General features: G+C 40.0%; 1 protein-coding gene across 7 annotated transcripts in view; it reads right to left on the reverse strand.

Moving 5' to 3' along the window:
- BACH2 (BTB domain and CNC homolog 2) overlaps window positions 1–17839 on the reverse strand; it is a 333924-nt gene that overhangs the window by 69602 nt on the left and 246483 nt on the right. For all 7 annotated transcript variants that reach the window (XM_044757188.2, XM_044757187.2, XM_070496287.1 and 4 more), the window contains one exon: window positions 9184–9438. In XM_044757188.2, the coding sequence (XP_044613123.1) occupies window positions 9184–9426 (243 nt within the window). In that variant the 5' untranslated portion in view covers window positions 9427–9438. The remainder of the gene's footprint in view (window positions 1–9183; window positions 9439–17839) is intronic.

Below are 17839 nucleotides of genomic sequence, written 5' to 3' on the forward strand. Positions count from 1 at the left end.
TTTTCTTGTAACTCATTTAAAAACACATCATGCTTTCACTGTTTAATTGCAATCTCAGTTTTCCGGAAGCAAAGAGAAATGAGATACATAATCGATGTTTCTCTTCCGTTCAGCTTTCAGCCTAAATGGTCCTGCGCTTTTATTGGCAAAGTAGGGCAGGTAATAATAGCGAACAAGAAACCTATTCTAAGAAGTGCTGGCTCAAGTGAAGTACCACTACATCATGAGTGACTCAACCATCTACTCAAGAGTGATTTCTCTGCAATGATGAAGCCATGCTAATTGGACAATGGCTTGCTGCCAGCTCATGTTGGCATGACCTACAATATCCTTGGCTGACAGCCATTATGTCTATCACACCTTTTTTTTCTTTTTTTGGTTAATCTGGATGGAAAGTGAAAATAATTTTTAAAAACCCTCCCAAGCACTGTTTAACTTCTTATCATGAATTAAAAGTTTAATTAAGGGCCCTGTTAAAGGCCTGGGTTCTATGATTAAATATGACAAAATAATAGTTACGATTACTGATCAAGTGAGGAACTTTGCAGCTCTGAATTTTGTCTTGAAAGCTATTATTAATTTTAATTGAAACAGCTAAGAGACTCCATAACAGGGGAAAGAAAATTTAGTGCAAACAACTTTGCCAAAGGTTTTGTTATGAATCCATTTAAAATGTTGATTATTGTGGTCATCTTGTGTTATATGGGGATAAATAGGTACAGTGAAAGGAATCCTTAAAACTGGCTTTGAAATCAGGTCACTTAAAAATAATTTTTAGATATGTCTTAGTTTTTGTCTACTCAACTCCTTCTGTGCCAAAAGAGGAATGCATTTCTGCATAAGTTTCTTTAAATAGGACTTACTTGGCCTCAGGATTTAAAAAATGTAAGAGGTTTGGAAGCAGCTTATGCATTTCAGTTTTAAAATTAGCTATTGCTGTGGCTATTTTCACACCAGATTTCCCTCCCTCTGTCTCAGCACCACTGAGCAGCCTTCGGAGATGGAATCACAATAGTGTTAGCTCCCCTTTCACAGCTTTGCTTTGTCACACCCACATTGGAGACTGAGGCCCAGATTTCAGGGCTGGAAGTCACCTTTGCGTGACTATAAATAAGTTCTGCCATTAGGCATTTCAAAATTATCAGCACGATTCTAGGACTTGAAAACCTCTTACTTGCCAGCAAGTATTACCTGGAGTATTTTGACTTATTATTTATTTGCTTTTTTTCATCTGCTGCCAAGTCTCACTAACGCAACTTGGAAAATTGCACCACAGCTTTTAATGAGGGTTCTGAGGTAAGAACCATTTCATCAGAGACGACTGTGCTTTCCTTTTACGGGAATAATAACACCTACTGTTTATATAGCACCATCTTTCCAAGAAGTTTAACATATCACATTTCATTAACCTGAACAGCAGCCCTGCACGTCAAGCTGGTAACCAGTATTACTATTCCCTACACACTCATACTGAAATTGAGGTCATTAAATGTAAATAATTTTTTCAAAATCCTAAAAACTTCTGAAATGGTTAGAGAGCAATGTTTTGAATTTCCTACAATATGCCCATGTTCTAGGTTATCAAATAGCCCAGTGGTTTTACAGCTCTTTAACTGTCATCTCCTGTGAACTCTTGTAAGATCGTTTCTAAAAAGTCAGGAAGTATGCACAAAGGTAAGTAACAGAAGTGAGCTCACGCCTCTTCTGAAATCCTAAAATTCTCTCCTTTCCTGACCAGTTTGCCTCCCATCTCCATAGCCTTTCCTGTCTCTCAATCCAAACATCTCTCCTCGCTTTCTGATCAGCAGGATTTCTTTTCTCCCTCTGTCAGGAACCTAGAAAAGTTCAAGGACCGTAAATCTCTAGCATAAGAAAGGACTGCAGAGATCATCCAGTCCAACTCCATCATTTTCAGATAAGGATGTGCCTTGCTAAGTTGAATCTGCCCACTTGGTCAGGAGATCCATCCTCTGTCAAATACTCAAGGGCATTTCTTTAGCAATTGGTCTTCTGTCTCCTGTATCAAGTTTTCTTTCTCTTTTGGATTTTTACCATCAGCCCAAGTATTAGTCAGGATGGGCTAGGCTCTGCCATGGAAACAAATAGACACCAAATCTTAATGGCTTAACATGAAAGTTTACTTCGCGTTCATGTCAGAGTCTGATTTGAGTCAGATGGCTCTCCTCCAACAGTGACTCAGGCATCTGGGCTTCAGTTCCATCATCTTGATGTTCTTTGCTCCAGTTTAATGAACGGGAAAGAAGATGAAGAACTCATACCTACTTTTAACTGTCTCAGATCAGAAGTGACACATTCTAGTCACATTCCATTGGCTGGACTGGACAGTCACATAGCACACCTGATTGTAAATTTGGTCTTCCTTGTGTATATGAAAGAGAGGAAAGCTGGATATAGGTGAATATTGTTCATCTTTACCATAGAGTGCAAACATCCTGGAATTTCTTCCTACTTAAAACAAAACAAAAGAAACCTCTTTTGAAACCATTTCCCTCCAGCTACTGACCAATTTATCTGCTCCCTTTAACTTGAAAGGCCTAAAAAAATGTAGCCTACGTTAGCTTTTTTCAAATTTCTCTCTTCTCATTCTCTCTAGAACATAATTGAATTGGTTTTTGTTCCTACTGCTCCCCCAAAAGTGCTCAGTGAAAGCACAAATGGCTTCCAAACTGCTGGATGGTCAACTTTCAGTCTTCATCTTAGCTGACTGCTGGCATCATTTGACATAGTCGATTCCTCTCTCCTCCTTGAAATTCTTCCTTTACCTGGCTTCCAGAACACTGTACGTTTTTGCTTTTCCTTCTACCTCAATGGTTGCTCCTTCTTGGTCTACCCTGCTGGCTCCTCTTTATCTCCCTAACTTCTTAATTCTGGAAAGCCCCAAGGCTCAATCCCAGGACCTCTTTTTGTTTTTCCCCCCTATGTACACTCATTCCCTTAGTGACTGTATTCTGTTTTGTGGCTTTCAGTATCCACAGTACTCTGGTATTGAAACTTCTATCTCCAGGGTGGACTTGTCTTATGAATTCCAGCCATAAATATCCTACTGTGTACTAGACATCTCTACTTAGATGTTAACAGACATCTCAAATGTTATACACACAAAATAGAACTTCTAATCCCACTCTCACCACCTGAAACTTATTTCTCCCAGTCTTCACCAATGGCAACTCCATTCTCCCAACAGCTCAGGCTGCCAACCTTGGAGTTATCCTTAACTCCTCTCTTTCTCTTCCATCCTACATCCAATCCATAAGAAAAATCCCGTAAGCATCACCTTCAGAATATCACCAGAATCTGACACTGATCACCACTTCACTGCTATCACCCTGCTCTAGCCCATCACATCACGCCTAGGTTGTTGCCTTAGCATCTTACGTGTTTTCCCTGCTTCTGCCTTTGTCCTGTTCCAGCCTATTTTTCATATAGCAGTCGAAAGGATCTTCTCCTATGAAATCCTCCAAAGGCCTCCCAGCTCATTCCACGAAAAGGCAACGTGTCCAAAAAGTGCACAGCCTGGCTCTGTTACATCTCTGACACGCCTCCTCCCACACCACCCCTTGTGCATTCTGTTACTGTGTGTCAAACATGCCAAGCCCACTCCGGCTTCAGGGGCTTTTCTTTGCTATTCCTTCTGCCTAGATCACTCCTCCCCCCGATGTCAGCACGGCTGGTTCCCTCACCTCCTTCAAGGCTCTACTCAAAAGTCATCCCCTCAAATAGGTATTTCTTGACCACTCTATTTAAGATTGCAATACTCGTACCCTGAGGTTCCTTAACCCCCTCCTGTGTTATTCTCCTCAATGGCATCTAACCACGTACATATTATATTTATTTTCTGTCTCTCCTCCTTCCCCCCAACTGGAATATAAGCTCCGTTTTGTTTAGTAGGCTCACCTAGCACTGAGAACAGTGCTTCCTGGTATATAGTGGGACCATGATAAATATTTACTGAATGAATGAATAAATGAGGAAACAGAAGCCCAAAGAGGTTGACTGACTTGGTTAAGACCTTACATACAGTTACTGAGAAGGTCCAGATTGTGGTTTTCCCAGCCCCTTGTGGCTGATGCTCTCTGGATCTTAAAATTTGCTTATTACTCTTCTTCCGAGTTTTGTCGTGGTGGTGAATGGGGTGAGGCCAAACGGCTGGCTGCATGCTCTGAGGTGGGTGAGGGTTTTATTCTGTTTATCCTGGTCGTAACACTTCCCAAAGACCTCACCCTGCTGTTTCCCACTAAACCTCACCTCCCCCTCTAGTTACACTCAGGCTCAGAATGCTGTTGGCATCCTGTGCTGTAGTACTTTCTATTGTATGACATACTGAAAAGACTGTCCAAAGATAATCATGACTGTCTTATTACTTCTTTAAAAGACTGGACCTAAGCCATCGCAGAAACATTAACCCCTTTCACATGCTTTAAAAACTTTCAGACAAGAAGATTCCATAATTTCCTTGTTGGTCTCTGTGTTTGGCAGTCCTACTGCAGCAACTTTCTTTATTGCACCCTGTGGTCAAGACTTAACAACAAATGCCTCTCCTTCAGAATCCTTCTGGGTCAGTTTTCCTTTTTGTTTAGCACTGAAAAAATGAGATCTACCTTAAAATGTTGAGAGGGAGAGAGAGAAAGAGAGTGAAAGAAAGCAAAAGACAGAGGGAGAGAGAGAGTGAGCACAAGTCTGAAATACATTTCCACCTAAGAAAGCACAAGGTCCACCCGAAGGGGCCATGCTTACCTCTGCCCCACGGCTATTCCCCGCATGAACCCTGCCCCTTCTCCCAAGGGTGAAGGGACATGGGAAACAAGCCCAAAGAAAGGTTGTGGAGCCTTGGCAATAACCTGTTTTTTCCCCTCTTGTTTTAAATATTTATTTTTGACAAAAATTCTATATATGTAAGGTATACAACATGATATTTTGATATATGTATACACTGTGAAATAATTACCACAAACTAATTAACATATCCATCCCCTCCCATAGTTATCTTTTTGTGAGTGTGTGTGTCGTGGGAACAATTGAGATCTACTCCCTTAGCAAATTTCAAGTACATAATACATTATTATTAACTACAGTTACCATGCTGTACATTAGGTTTCTAGAACGTATTCATCTTATAACTGAAAGTTTGTATCCTTGGATCAATAGCTCCCCTTTTGCCCTAACTACCCTTGGCTCCTAAGCCAATCATCTTTATCCAATCATCTGTCAATAGACACTCAAGTTGTTTTCCTATCTTGGCTGTTGTGAAAAATGCTGCAATAAACATGGGAGCGCAGACAGCTCTTTGAGATGCTGATTCTCTTCTTTTCAGATATATACCCAGAAGTGGGGTTGCTGGATTACATCGTGGTTCTATTTTTAACTTTTTTTGAGGAAACGCCATACTGTTTTCCACAATGGCTGTACCAATTTACATTCCCACCAATAGTGCACAAGGGTTCCCTTTTGTCCACATCCTTGCCAACACTTGTTATATCTTGACTTTTGATAACAGACCTTGGCAATAACCTCTTAACAGCTGCTCTTCCCCTAGCATTCTGGGAGGGACCCAAGCAGCCCCATAAGAATGGAGCTGATGTGCAAATGCATTGTGGGCTCCATATCTTATCCCTATCATATCCATAAGGAAGCATATCCCGTTCCTGCCCTCTGTATTTGACACACCGTAAGACTGAACCTCATGCTTGTGATGCTACTTCCGGTATGGTTAGCGTCTCGTCTGAAATGGTCTCCATGACTACAGCTAGGGAGGAGTTTGTTGTGCCAACTTTAATCCTAACGAGCAGTAGAACAGCCTTGCAATGCCTGGCACATAAACTACTTTCTCTTCATCCCTCAGCACAAAATACACTTACTAAGTATAAATTAAATGATCTGTTTCATTATTTAACGAAAGTACTAAGTACAATGCCTTATCTTCTACTATTTGCTGACACACATTCCTGGGTGTGTTTTTCAATGGGGAGCCAACCATCAAGTCATATAAATTCTAGGGACTGCATTCCATTTTATAAAAATTAAAAAGGCAAGACAATTCAATTACTCCTTGACTTCCAGAAGCAGGCCTCTATTTTTGTCTCCCCCTCTTTCAGTTCAGAGGCTGCAGTGGGCACCGGGAATGGCTCTAATTTGCTAGTGATTACCTTGCCAGGAGTCAGGATTTTGGGGGTAGAACTGCACAAGTGGACAGCAGCTGGAGCCCAGAGACGGGTTTGGCTTAAAGTAATGGAGCAGGGGAGCGGGTGGGGCCGCAGTTTGTATCTGGAAGTTTCATAGTCCAAGGAGGCGCTCTAAGACTCACCAAGCTGGCCCCCTGGGAACCACTGCGGTGGCTGGCCAGGGAGCACGATGGCAGGTGGGGGGGAGGGGCGCAGTATGAACAGGGCTGGGACGGGGCCAGAAGTGGATTTGAATTTGGTGATAGAATTATGAGGTTTAAGGATTTCCAAGGAGTTAATCAAATGCTTTTTCTTACATCATATGAATCCAATGCCAGTTAGTTCCAGGCAGCTACTTCCAAGGTAGTGTTCGGGATGTTTGCTTATTCACCACTTCATTCAAATTCTATGAAGTCATTCACTGAGCTAAGTGGGACAACGACCACAGAGCCTGCAAGGGCATCTCCATGTGCACATAGCAAGGAGAGGAAAACAATGCCCAGTGGTTAGGAGACAGGCGGGTGCTCCGAGCAGACAGAGAGGACTCTTAGAAGAAAGCCTCACAAACAATGACAGACCCACAAAGGAAGATGCCACTGGGGCTGGCATGCATGTCCCATTGGCAAGGTACTTAGAGCTGGGTTATTGACAACATGATTTCATGTTTCATAGGAATACAAAAAGGTATCTAGTTATATCTGAAAGTTTCCAGTATATGGCAACCATGTACCTGATGGTTTGGAAAATGCAGATGACATGGGGCAACAATCATTCTACATGGCTAGGCAGAAAGAAATTCAACACACAGCAAATTCTCCCTCAAGTGGAACACAAAAGATCAAAAAGGTCACAGAACAGATTTGTGTGTGACATTGTACAGTGTGCCTCTTACTTTATAGAGTGCCCAGGGCCAAGGAAATAAGAGATTATCAGGGATTTGGTCTAAAAAGAAACTTTTAGGTTATGCCATATACATCAATATCCCAATTTCCTTTAAATTTTACTGCCTTGGGATTATTGTATTATGATAAATATTTCAAGGACTTCAGAATTTTAGGGGTTTTTACAGGTAAGAACTGGGGCTCAGAGAGGTTAACTGACTAGATCTGGGTCCCAGAGGTCAGTAGGAGCAGGCCAGGGCTTAGGACATACGGTCCAGGGAGTCTCAAGAAGGAGCCAACAGTCACTGAAGAGAGATGAAATTACATCAAATATGGCTTTCATTTGTATGTTTATTTTAATATAATCTAATTTTTTTGAAAATCAGTAAAAAGATAAAAATAAGGTGATTCTCAAACAGATACAAATAATAAATTAACTGTAAGCCTCACACCGTCCCAAGACCATTCTGGATGACTGGAAGTTTTCCAAATATTTCCAGGGAATTCTAGAGTTGGAGTAAACTCAAAAGGCATTTTTGCTGCCCATCTCCCAAAACTTTCATATTTATCTTCTCACCTAATGACGGGTTAAGTATTCACCTACTAACGCAGATGAGGAAATCCAGCCCAGGATCACTGGGTCACACCACAGGTGCCATTCCTTGGCCTTCCCACATTACTTGGTACATAAGCTTCCCTCCCTACCCCAGCCCCAATTACATTATCTCCAACTGATTTGTCCTTTTGCTTCCGGCATTAGGATCTTTCTACTTATCTACTTGCTGGTGATGGGGGGAGTGGTAATGGAGCCTTTTATGTGGGTACTAACAAAGAATATTAATGTGAAAACCTGAGTGCTTATGCAGCTCTCACTTTATCAGCTGGTCACTCTCCTGCTCTGCAGGGGTGACAGCAGATGATGCTTAAAAAGGGACTGGTTCTGGTGACCTCTTCCGACCCCCATGTCTCGTTTGCCTGCCTATTTGTTTTTTATGTTGAAGTCGGATGCCTTTCCATGGAGCAGGTGTTCGCCCCTCCATTTCCTACTGTCTTATGCACAACCTGCTTTACTCATTTATACTATCTGCCAGGCCTCTGGAGGCATTCCGGTTTGTGACCCCTGGGATTTAATGCTAGCTGGACTCACTAACGCCTCACTTCAGGGTCACGGGGTCTTTGGTTTCTCCAAGGGTTGCTGTGAGGATCACTGCACAACTCTGGGGCTCTATCACATAGACTGTGGGTGTGAGTTGTACTCCTGAGAGTTGTGCAGCGCACACCCTACACAACTCTTGGTGGTGGCCCTGGCAGTGCACACCGTGCTTGTGTACAGGGAATGATCCTGGCCCTGAACACAAAGCCTAAGGCTGCTCAGTATTACCCCTAGTTCCAGGCAGACGGAAGAAGAGGAACTACAAACACAGATCAGAGGGTGGCCAATTTAATGGTTTGTCATTGTGAAGCCCATCCTTTGAGTTCCTGCAGCTCAAACTATCCGATTGAATGTCATCTCTGGACAGAACAGGTCCAGCTACCAGTGTCCTCAAAGTACAGAAATGACTGGATTTACTGAAATAATTAAGAAACTCAAGTAGGGTATTTTCAACAATGGTGAGAAAATCAAGTTTACACTTCTTAGAATCTTACTCTATTAGCTGTGAAAATTACTGCTTGCTTTTACTTTTCCCCTGAGCAAGGAGGGTCCTGTGAACACTTTCATTCTTTTACTCTCAAGGGAAATCAAGTGCCCCTTCAGCCATTTGAAAGAGAAAATCACAGCAACTGTCCCAGTGATTCAGATCCCACATCTAGGACCGCACCAAACTTTGGGTGAACTACTCAAAACCGGAAGAGTACGTGAACTAGAAACTACGAGTGACTGCGAGCCGCAGGTGAGCTTCGGTTCCCTTAAAGAAAGATGCTCTGTTCAGAATCACACCTTCGAGACTTTAAGTGCTTCAAATAGAAACTGGCTACGCACAAACCTAACGCGTGGGTGACCTGAACATCAGCCTCAGAGGGGGATGTGGCACAGGGTCCACCTTCTAGTTCCTACTCAGCCAACTGCCTACAAGTCAATAGGCCTCCCGTAGCAACCACACAAACAAACCAAACTACTGTACCTCCTCAGGCAAGCTGACGACCAAGTCATTTTTTGTCTGTCCGACCAGCGCCTGCCAGAAGTATTCACTGCACGCCGCCAGCACAGCCCGGTGGGCCCGGAACTCCTTCCTCTCCACGATCAGAGTCACATCACAGAGAAGATCCTTTTTCCGCTGGTCATTGAGGCCCAGGAGGATGTTGGTGCAGTGGACTGTGGACTCATACACATACATGGGGGAGTCAGGCTTCTCATCCACAGACATGCCGTTCACACCCTGAAAGAAAGAAAGGCTGGGTCACCACAGCTATCTGAGTCAGAGAGAAGGTGAGAAAGAACGACAGTTCCTGTGTCCCACTGCCGTGAGCAGGCAGAAAGGAGCAGAATCGCCCATTAGCACATTCACGCCAAGTTAGCACAATGAGCTCAGAAAACCTATGTGGAAAGTCGTGTTCTATGGCTGACTTTGATCCTTTCCACTTTCGGGGTCCTTTCCCACCATGGAAACAAAGGTTAGGAATGAATGAAGCACCTACGACATTTAAAACACATAGGTACTTTAAAAACTCGGTAGTTTTGATTTTGTTAGCCGACTGAAAAGGAACTTTCACGTATATGTAGTCCCAATTCAGGTATTAATTGGGCTTTGTGTTAAGAGGAAATGAATCATTTTGAAGAATTTGTAAGGCTCTCTTGATGAAGTACATGTAAGTTTCTAGGTTGAAATGTGGCTAAGATGCCAAGCAGCGTAAATACCACAACACATAATTTAACAAGTGAACTACACTGTTACGTGTTCTAAAGAGTAAATGCAGCTCAGCTACTACAACGGCCCTCACACAACTGCCAAACACAACCAACACATGTTACTGTTGCTCTTGAAAAGCTCTCAAAAAGGAGTGGAATTGTGCTACCATTATCCCAGTAGACTTGATGGGCATTCTCTTTACGGAAACACAATATATCACATTAGCAGTCATAAAAAAGACGCATTCAACAGCAAGGGTTACTTTTACAAAAGGGTTCTTTGCTTTAAAAAGTGTCCGCTGATGTATTTTTAAAAAATCCGCAATTAATTTACATAACACAGTTTTTCAGTACTGTTTGCTACTAGTTTGAACTCCAATAGTGAGTCTTACTTTCTTTTTGGGTTTACTCTTATTAATTTTTTAACAGCTTTAACATACAACACACTGCATATATTTATAGTGTGCAATTTGATATGTTTTGGCAGATGTATGCTACTGTGAAACCATCACCACAATCAATGCAGTGAACATATCCTTTACCACCAAACGTCTCTTTATGCCCCTTAATAGTCCCTTCTTTGCACCTCTCTGTGCCCCAGCCCATGAAACCAGGGGTCTGCTTTCTGACACTACATATTTGTTTGCATATTCTATTTTTTATATAAATGAAATCATACAAATTTTATTCTTTTATGTCTGGCTTCTTTTACTTACCACAGTTATTTTGCAATTCATCCATGTTGTTGCATGCATCAAATGTTTCTTCCGTTATTGCTGAGTAGTAGTCTAATGTACGGATACAGCACAATTTTTTATCCATTCATCTACTGATGGATATTTGGGTGTTTCCAATATTTGGCTATTACAAATAAAGCTGGTATAGATTAGTGTATAAATCTTTGTATGAACATATGCTTTCGTTTCTCTTGTGTAAATACCTAGGGGTAGAATGGATGCATCAATTGGATGGATCACACAGATGGATGTGTAAGTCTAATTTTTTAAGAAACTGCCCGTTTGTGAAAGTGGTTGTATCATATCACATTTTCAACAGCACTGTATGAGAGTTCCAGTTCTTTCACATCCTTGCCACCACTTGGTATAGTCAGTCTTTCTAATTTTGGCCATTCTAATAGGTATGCTGTGGTATCTCTTTGTGGTTTAATTTGCTTTTCTCTAATGACTAAAGAAGTTGAGCATTTTATGTGCTTATTTGTCATCTATTTATCTTCTTTGGAGAAATGTCTATTCAGATTCTTTGCCCATTTTTTATTGGGTTGTTTCCTTATTATTGAGTTTTGAGAGTTCTTCATATATTCTGAATTCTTCACATATTCTGAATAAAAGTTTTTATCAGACGTGTAATTTGCAAATATTGTCTCCAAGTCTGTAGCTTGTCTTTAATTCTTTTGGTGTTTTTCAAAGAGCAGAAAGTCTTCATTTGATGAAGTCCAACTGAGTACTTTTTTCCTTTATGGGTCATGCTTTTGGGGTTTAAAAAATCTTTGCCTAAACCAAGGTCACATCTTTTGTCAGATTTATACCTAGATACTAATATTTTTAATGCAATTATAAATGGTTTTGTTTTTTTATTTAAAGTTCTGATTTTTCATTGCTAGCATATAGAAATAGAAACGATTTTTGTGTTTTGATCTTGTATTCTGAAGCTTTGCCTAACTTGCTTGTTAGTTCTCACAGCATTTTTTTTTTTTAAGATTTTATTTTTCCTTTTTCTCCCAAAGCCCCCCGGGTACATAGTTGTGTATTTTCAGTTGTGGGTCCTTCTAGCTGTGGCATGTGGGATGCCGCCTCAGCATTGCCCAACAAGCAGTGCCATGCCCACGCCCAGGATTTGAACTGGTGAAACGCTGCGCTGCCAAAGCAGAGTGCACGAACTTAACCACTCGGCCGCAGGGCTGGCCCCCTCACAGCCCCTTTTTTGGGGTAGATTCTATAGATTTTCTACATAGAAGATTATGTTGTCTGTAAATGAAGACATTTTACTTCCTTTCCAATCTGAATGACTTCGATGTATTTTTCTTGCCTTACTTCGTTGGGTAGAACCTCCAGCACAATTTTAAACAGAAGTGGTAAAAACAACCAACCTTGCCTGGTTCCTGATGTTGGGGGCACGCGTTCAGCCTTGCACTGTTATTTATAATGGTTGATAGGTGTTTCACAGATGCTCCTATCGAGTTGAGAAAGTTTCTTCCTATTCCTAGCTTCCTGGGATTTTTTTTTTTTTTAAATCAAGAATGGATGCTGGATTTAGCTGAATGCTTTCTCTTCCTCTATCAAGAGAATCACACAGTTTTTCTTTTTTAGTATGGAAATAACGTTGATTTTTGAATGTTAAACGAACCTCGCCTTTCTAGGATCAACACCACTTGATCGTGATGTATTTGTCTTGTAATACATTACTGGATTCAATTTGCTAACATTTTGTTAAGAATTTCTACATTTATGTTCATGAAGGATATTAGTCTGTAGCTTTCTTTTCCTATATATTTTAAAGTCTAGCTTTAGTATCAGCGTAATGCTGGTCTCACAAAGTAAGTTGGGAAGCATTTCTTCCTCTTCAATTTTCTAGAAGAGCTTGTCTAGAATTGGTATCATCTGTAAATATTTGATAGAATTTACCTGTGAAGTCTTCTGGGCCTGGAGTTTTAACACATTCAATTTAAAAATTATAAAAGTTACCGGCATAAAGTTGTGCACGATATTTCCTTATTTTCTTTTTAATATAAGTAGAATCTGTACAGATGTCACCTGCCACATTTCTGATATAGGGAATTTGTGTCATCTTTCTTTCTTTCCTGATCAGTTTGGATAGAGGTTTATCAGTTTTGTTCATACTCTCAAAAAGCTCCCTTTTGATTAAATTGATTTCCTTTATTGTTCTCCTTTCTATTACACTGATTTCTGCTCTCATTGTTCTTTCTTCTGCTTACTTAGGGTTTAATTTGCTCTTCTTTTTTCCAGTTTCCTAAGGTAGAAGTTGAGTTCATTGATCTAAGCTCTTTCACCTTTTCTGATAAAGGCTTTAAAGCTATACATTTCACTCTAAGTACTGCTTTAGCAGCATCTCACACGTTTTGAAATGTTGAGTTTTTATTTTCATTCAGTTCAAAACACTTTGTAATCCCCCCCCTTTTTTTTTTGAGGAATACCAGCCCTGAGCTAACATCCACTGACAATCCTCCTCTTTTTGCTGAGGAAGACTGGCTCTGAGCTAACATTTGTGCCCATCTTCCTCTACTTTATATGTGGGATGCCTACCACAGCATGGCTTGCCAAGCGGTGACATGTTTGCACCTGGGATCTGAACTGGTGAACCCCGGGCCGCCAAAGTGGAACATGCGTACTTAACTGCTGCGCCACCTCTAATTTCCCTTTTGACTTCTTCCTTGATACATAAATTATTTGGAAATATGTTATTTAGTTTCCAAATATTTGAATGAGCTTCCAGATATCTGTTATTGTTTTCTGATTTAATTCCATTTGGGTCGGATAACAAATTTTGTATGACTTCAATGCTTTTAATTTATGAAGACTTGTTTTATATCTCAGAATACGGTCTAGTTTGGTAAATATTCCATACCCACTTGAAAGGAATGTGTTTCTCTTGGCTGAAGTGTTCTGTAAATGTCAGTTAAGTCAAGTTGTATGATAAATGTTGTTCAAATCTTCTATATCTTTACTAATTTTCTGTCTACAGGTTCTAACCAGTATCGAGAAGGGGCACTGGAACCTTTGACTATAATTGTAGATTTGTCTACCAGTCTTTGCTTCATGCAACTTGAAATCCTGTTATTAGATGCATACACGGTTAGAATTTTTATTTCTCTTGATGTTTTATTCTTCTCTCATTATGAAATGAACTTTTAATTCCTGGAAATAATTCTTTGCTTTAAAGTCTATTTTGTCTGATATTAATATAGCCACTCCAGTTTTTTTTGATTAGTGTTAGCATAGTGTACCTTTTTTCCTTCTTATCCTTTTAACCTATTTGTGTCTTTATATTTAAAGTGGTCTTCCTTGTACACAGCTCATAATCAAGTTTTTTTTTTTTTTACTCCAATCTGATAATCTTTGACTGTTAATTCTGGTACTTATCCACTTCACATTTAATGTGATTAATGATTTGGCTGGGTATAAACATGCCATTTTGCTACTTGTTTCCTATTTGTCCCATCTGTTCTTTGATCCCTTTCCCCTCATTCTCTGACTCCTTTCGCATTAACTGAGTATTTTTTATAATTCAATCTTATCTCCTTTATTGGAATGTTGTTTTGTTATTTTATTGGTTACCTTAGGGTTTATAATAAGCTTCAAGTTCTCACAATCTACCTTCAAGTGATATTACACCACTCCATGTAGAGTATAAGAACCTTACAATAGTATGTTTCCATTTCTCCGTTCCTGGCCTTTGCACTATTGTTGTCGTGCACTTTACTTCTTTACTCCCACACTACACTATTATTATTTTTGTTTAAACAGTCAATTATCTTTAAAGAGATTTAAATAACAAGAGAAAAAGTTATATATATACACACACACACACACACATACATTTCCCTTCTGCCGGAAGGACTTCCTTTAACATGACTTGCAGTGTGGATATGCTGGTGTCTTAGTCGCTTGGGCTGCCATAACAAAATACTAGAGTCTGGGGTGGCTTAAACAAACGAATTTATTTCTCACAGTTTTGGAGGCTGAGAAGTCCAAGATCAAGGTGCCACTAATTTGGTTCCCTGGTGAGGGCTCTTCTTCTGGCTTGCAGATGGTTATCTTCTCACTGAGTCCTTGCATGGGGAACACATGGTCTCTGGTCTCTCTTCCTCTTCTTACGAGGACACTAATCCCCTTGCAGGGGCTCCATCTTCATAACTTCCTCTAAACCTAATTACCCCTCAAAGGCCCTCCTCCAAATACCATCACATTGGGAGTTACGGTTTCAACGTATGACCTTTGGGGGGCCATAAACATTCAGCCCATAACAGCTGGCAATGGATTCTTTCGGTGCTTGTTTTCTCTTAAGAAGTCTGTTGCCTTCATTTATCAAAGTTATTTTTGTGTGGTATAGATTCTAGTTTGACAGTTTTTTTCCTTTCAGTACTTTGAAAGATATCATCGCCCTTCTTTTCACTTGCATGCTTTCTAATGAAAAATCTGCCTTCATCCTTATCTTTGTTCCTCTATATGTCATGTCTTTTTTTCCTTCTAGTTACTTTCAAGATTTTCTTTTTAAGAATTTGTTTTGAGCAATTTGATTATGATGTGCCATGGTATAGTTCTTTTCATGGTTCTTGATCTTCTTGGATGGGTGAGTTTATAATTTTCATAACATTTGGAAATACTTCAGCCATCATTTCTTCAAATATTTTTGCCAACTATTTTTTCTGTCACCTCTCCTCTTCTCTTTAAGGAAGCTCAGTTACATGTATATTAGACTACTTGAAACTGTCCCACAGCTCACAGATGCTCTGCACACTTTTTTTCTGGTAGTCTTTTTTTCTCTCTGTTTCATTTTGGACAAGTTCTATAGCTTGGCCTTTAAGTTCACTAACCTCTTCTGCAATATCCAACCTCCCATTAATTCATTTCACAGTAATTTTCACCTCAGAAATTGTGGTTCTCATTTCTAAAAGTTCAATTTGAGTCTTTTTGTTATATCTTCCATGACTCTACTTAAGACTTTCAATCATTCCTCCAACTTCTTGAACATTTGGAATACAGTTATAATAACTATTTCTGTCTGTTAATTCTAACATCTGTGTCAGTTCTGGTTCAGTTTCAATCGATTGATATTTCTCTTCATTATGAGACATACTTTCCTGCTTCCGTGCATGCCTGGGAATTTTTGATTGGATGCCAGACATTGTGACTTTTACCTTGTTGAATGCTTGGTATTTTTGTGTTCCTATGAATATTCTTAAGCTTTGTTCTAGGACTCAGTTGAGTTACATGGAAACAGTTTGATCCTATAGGTTTTACTTCTGAGATCTGTTAGGTGGGAACAACAGCATTTAATCTAGGCCTCCTTATTCCCCACTACTGATTCAAGATGCTTCTGAGCACTTTATCCAATGCTCCTTGAATTATGAGTTTTCTGGTCTGGCTGGTAGGAACAGGTGTTATTCCTGGTCCTCTGTGAGCTCTGAGCACTGTTGCTTCTAATTGTTTTGGGTGGTTCTTTCCCCATTTTTCTGTAGTTTCTCCATATGCATGTGCTAATGAGTACTCTGCAAAATACTTGAGGGAACCCTCTGCAAATCTCTGGCATTTTCTCTCTGTGCAGCTCTCTCTTCTCTGCTACTCTGCTTTCTAATTCTAGCCACCATAGTCTCTTCAGACTATTAGCTCCATCTCCTCAACTCAGGAGTCAGCCAGGCTCTTCTTTGGTTCCTCCTTCCTGTTCCATCACCTGGAAACTCTCTCAAAACAGTAAGCTGGGCTCAACTTGTTTTCTTTCTCTTGGGGATCAATGTCCTTTGTTGCTTGGTGTCTTGAAAACCATTGTTTCATATATTTTATCTGTTTTTATAATTGTTTCAGGTGGGAAGATAAATCTAGTACCTGTTAGTCCATCTTGGTTTAAAGCAAAAATCCTGGATTTATTCTTTATATAATAGTCACCCTAAACACTTTACAAACAATAATTTAGCCCATTGCTAACCATATAGTATAAACTTTGCTCTACATGAATGATGGTCTGTAATACATAATTACAAAAATGTTTCTGCAAAGAAGAACTTTTAGTTCTTTGGTATTCCAATAAAAGGTAAAGTATCTGTGAGCTTTACTACCTGGAATCACCTTTTTATGCAGTAAGAATAGCATTCTAAATGACACCATTCAGTTATAGTGACCACAACCCGTGGGGTAATATTGAGTTTACATGGCTTCTGTCTGTGACTAGTTAAGTGCCACTAAATTCTTTATCATCTAGTAAGAAGACAAATACTTCCTATTCTGGCTTCTTTTCCATAGAATATTTTCAAAATTTCTTATCTCTCATACAGGGTCTCAAGTCTGTTTATTTTCTCCATTCTTAGTTCTCAAATTATTACTCTCTCCTATCACATTCAGTTTTCTCAATTAGTCTGTAGAAATTTACTTATTATTTATTTTTTACAGATCACAATAGCTTGCATGTATCAGGAAGTACTCAAACTGGGTGGAATAATGTTCTAGGATGTAAATGGTGTGCTTAATTCATAAGAAGCAGGAGATTGACAAGAGACATCTCATTTTTCCAATCTATTTATAGGTAATTCATATTAATGCACCTACACCAAGAACAGAGAAGCTTGCTATAAAGGTTACAAAGCTGTAAGGTCTTTAGTGAAACATTAATTGAAAGAAAATCAAAAAAGAAACAAAAGTGAGGTGCAGTGGAAAGAGGAGTGGACCAGGGGTCTAGGGCTTTTGGTCTAGCCCTGGCACTGACCAGCTTTTTGAATTTTGGATAAATCATCTAACTTTGTCTGGACGTGCTTCCAAGTTTATAAAATGAAAAGTCTGGACTAGAAGACCAGCAAAGTTCTTACAGATCTACAATTCTTTGAGTCTAAGAGTCACAGAAGAGTCATTTCTGTTCTGTTCTAACAGAAATACCTAACTTATCACAGGGAGCGGGATACTGTCATTTTAGCTGAGGGATGCTAGCTTTCTTTGGCCCTAGAAAGAGCATTTACGTACCCTCTTTTAATGTTGTTGATGTTGCATGGCTTAATAACACTGTCTCTGCAGAGCTGGTTACAGGGAATGGGGTGGACAATATATAGGAAGAAACCAAAGCCTTCTGGGAAAGAAGGAACTAGGACCCCAACCCCTGCTCCCGTAGGTTCCAAGTGAAGAAGATCTGTCTGGATAGACCACGGTAACCCTGAGAAAATGGAGGGGAACAGGTCTCTTGACGTGAAA

This window comes from Equus asinus, chromosome 24 (genome assembly GCF_041296235.1).
Source record: "Equus asinus isolate D_3611 breed Donkey chromosome 24, EquAss-T2T_v2, whole genome shotgun sequence".
NCBI classification, from domain to species: Eukaryota; Metazoa; Chordata; class Mammalia; order Perissodactyla; family Equidae; genus Equus; species Equus asinus.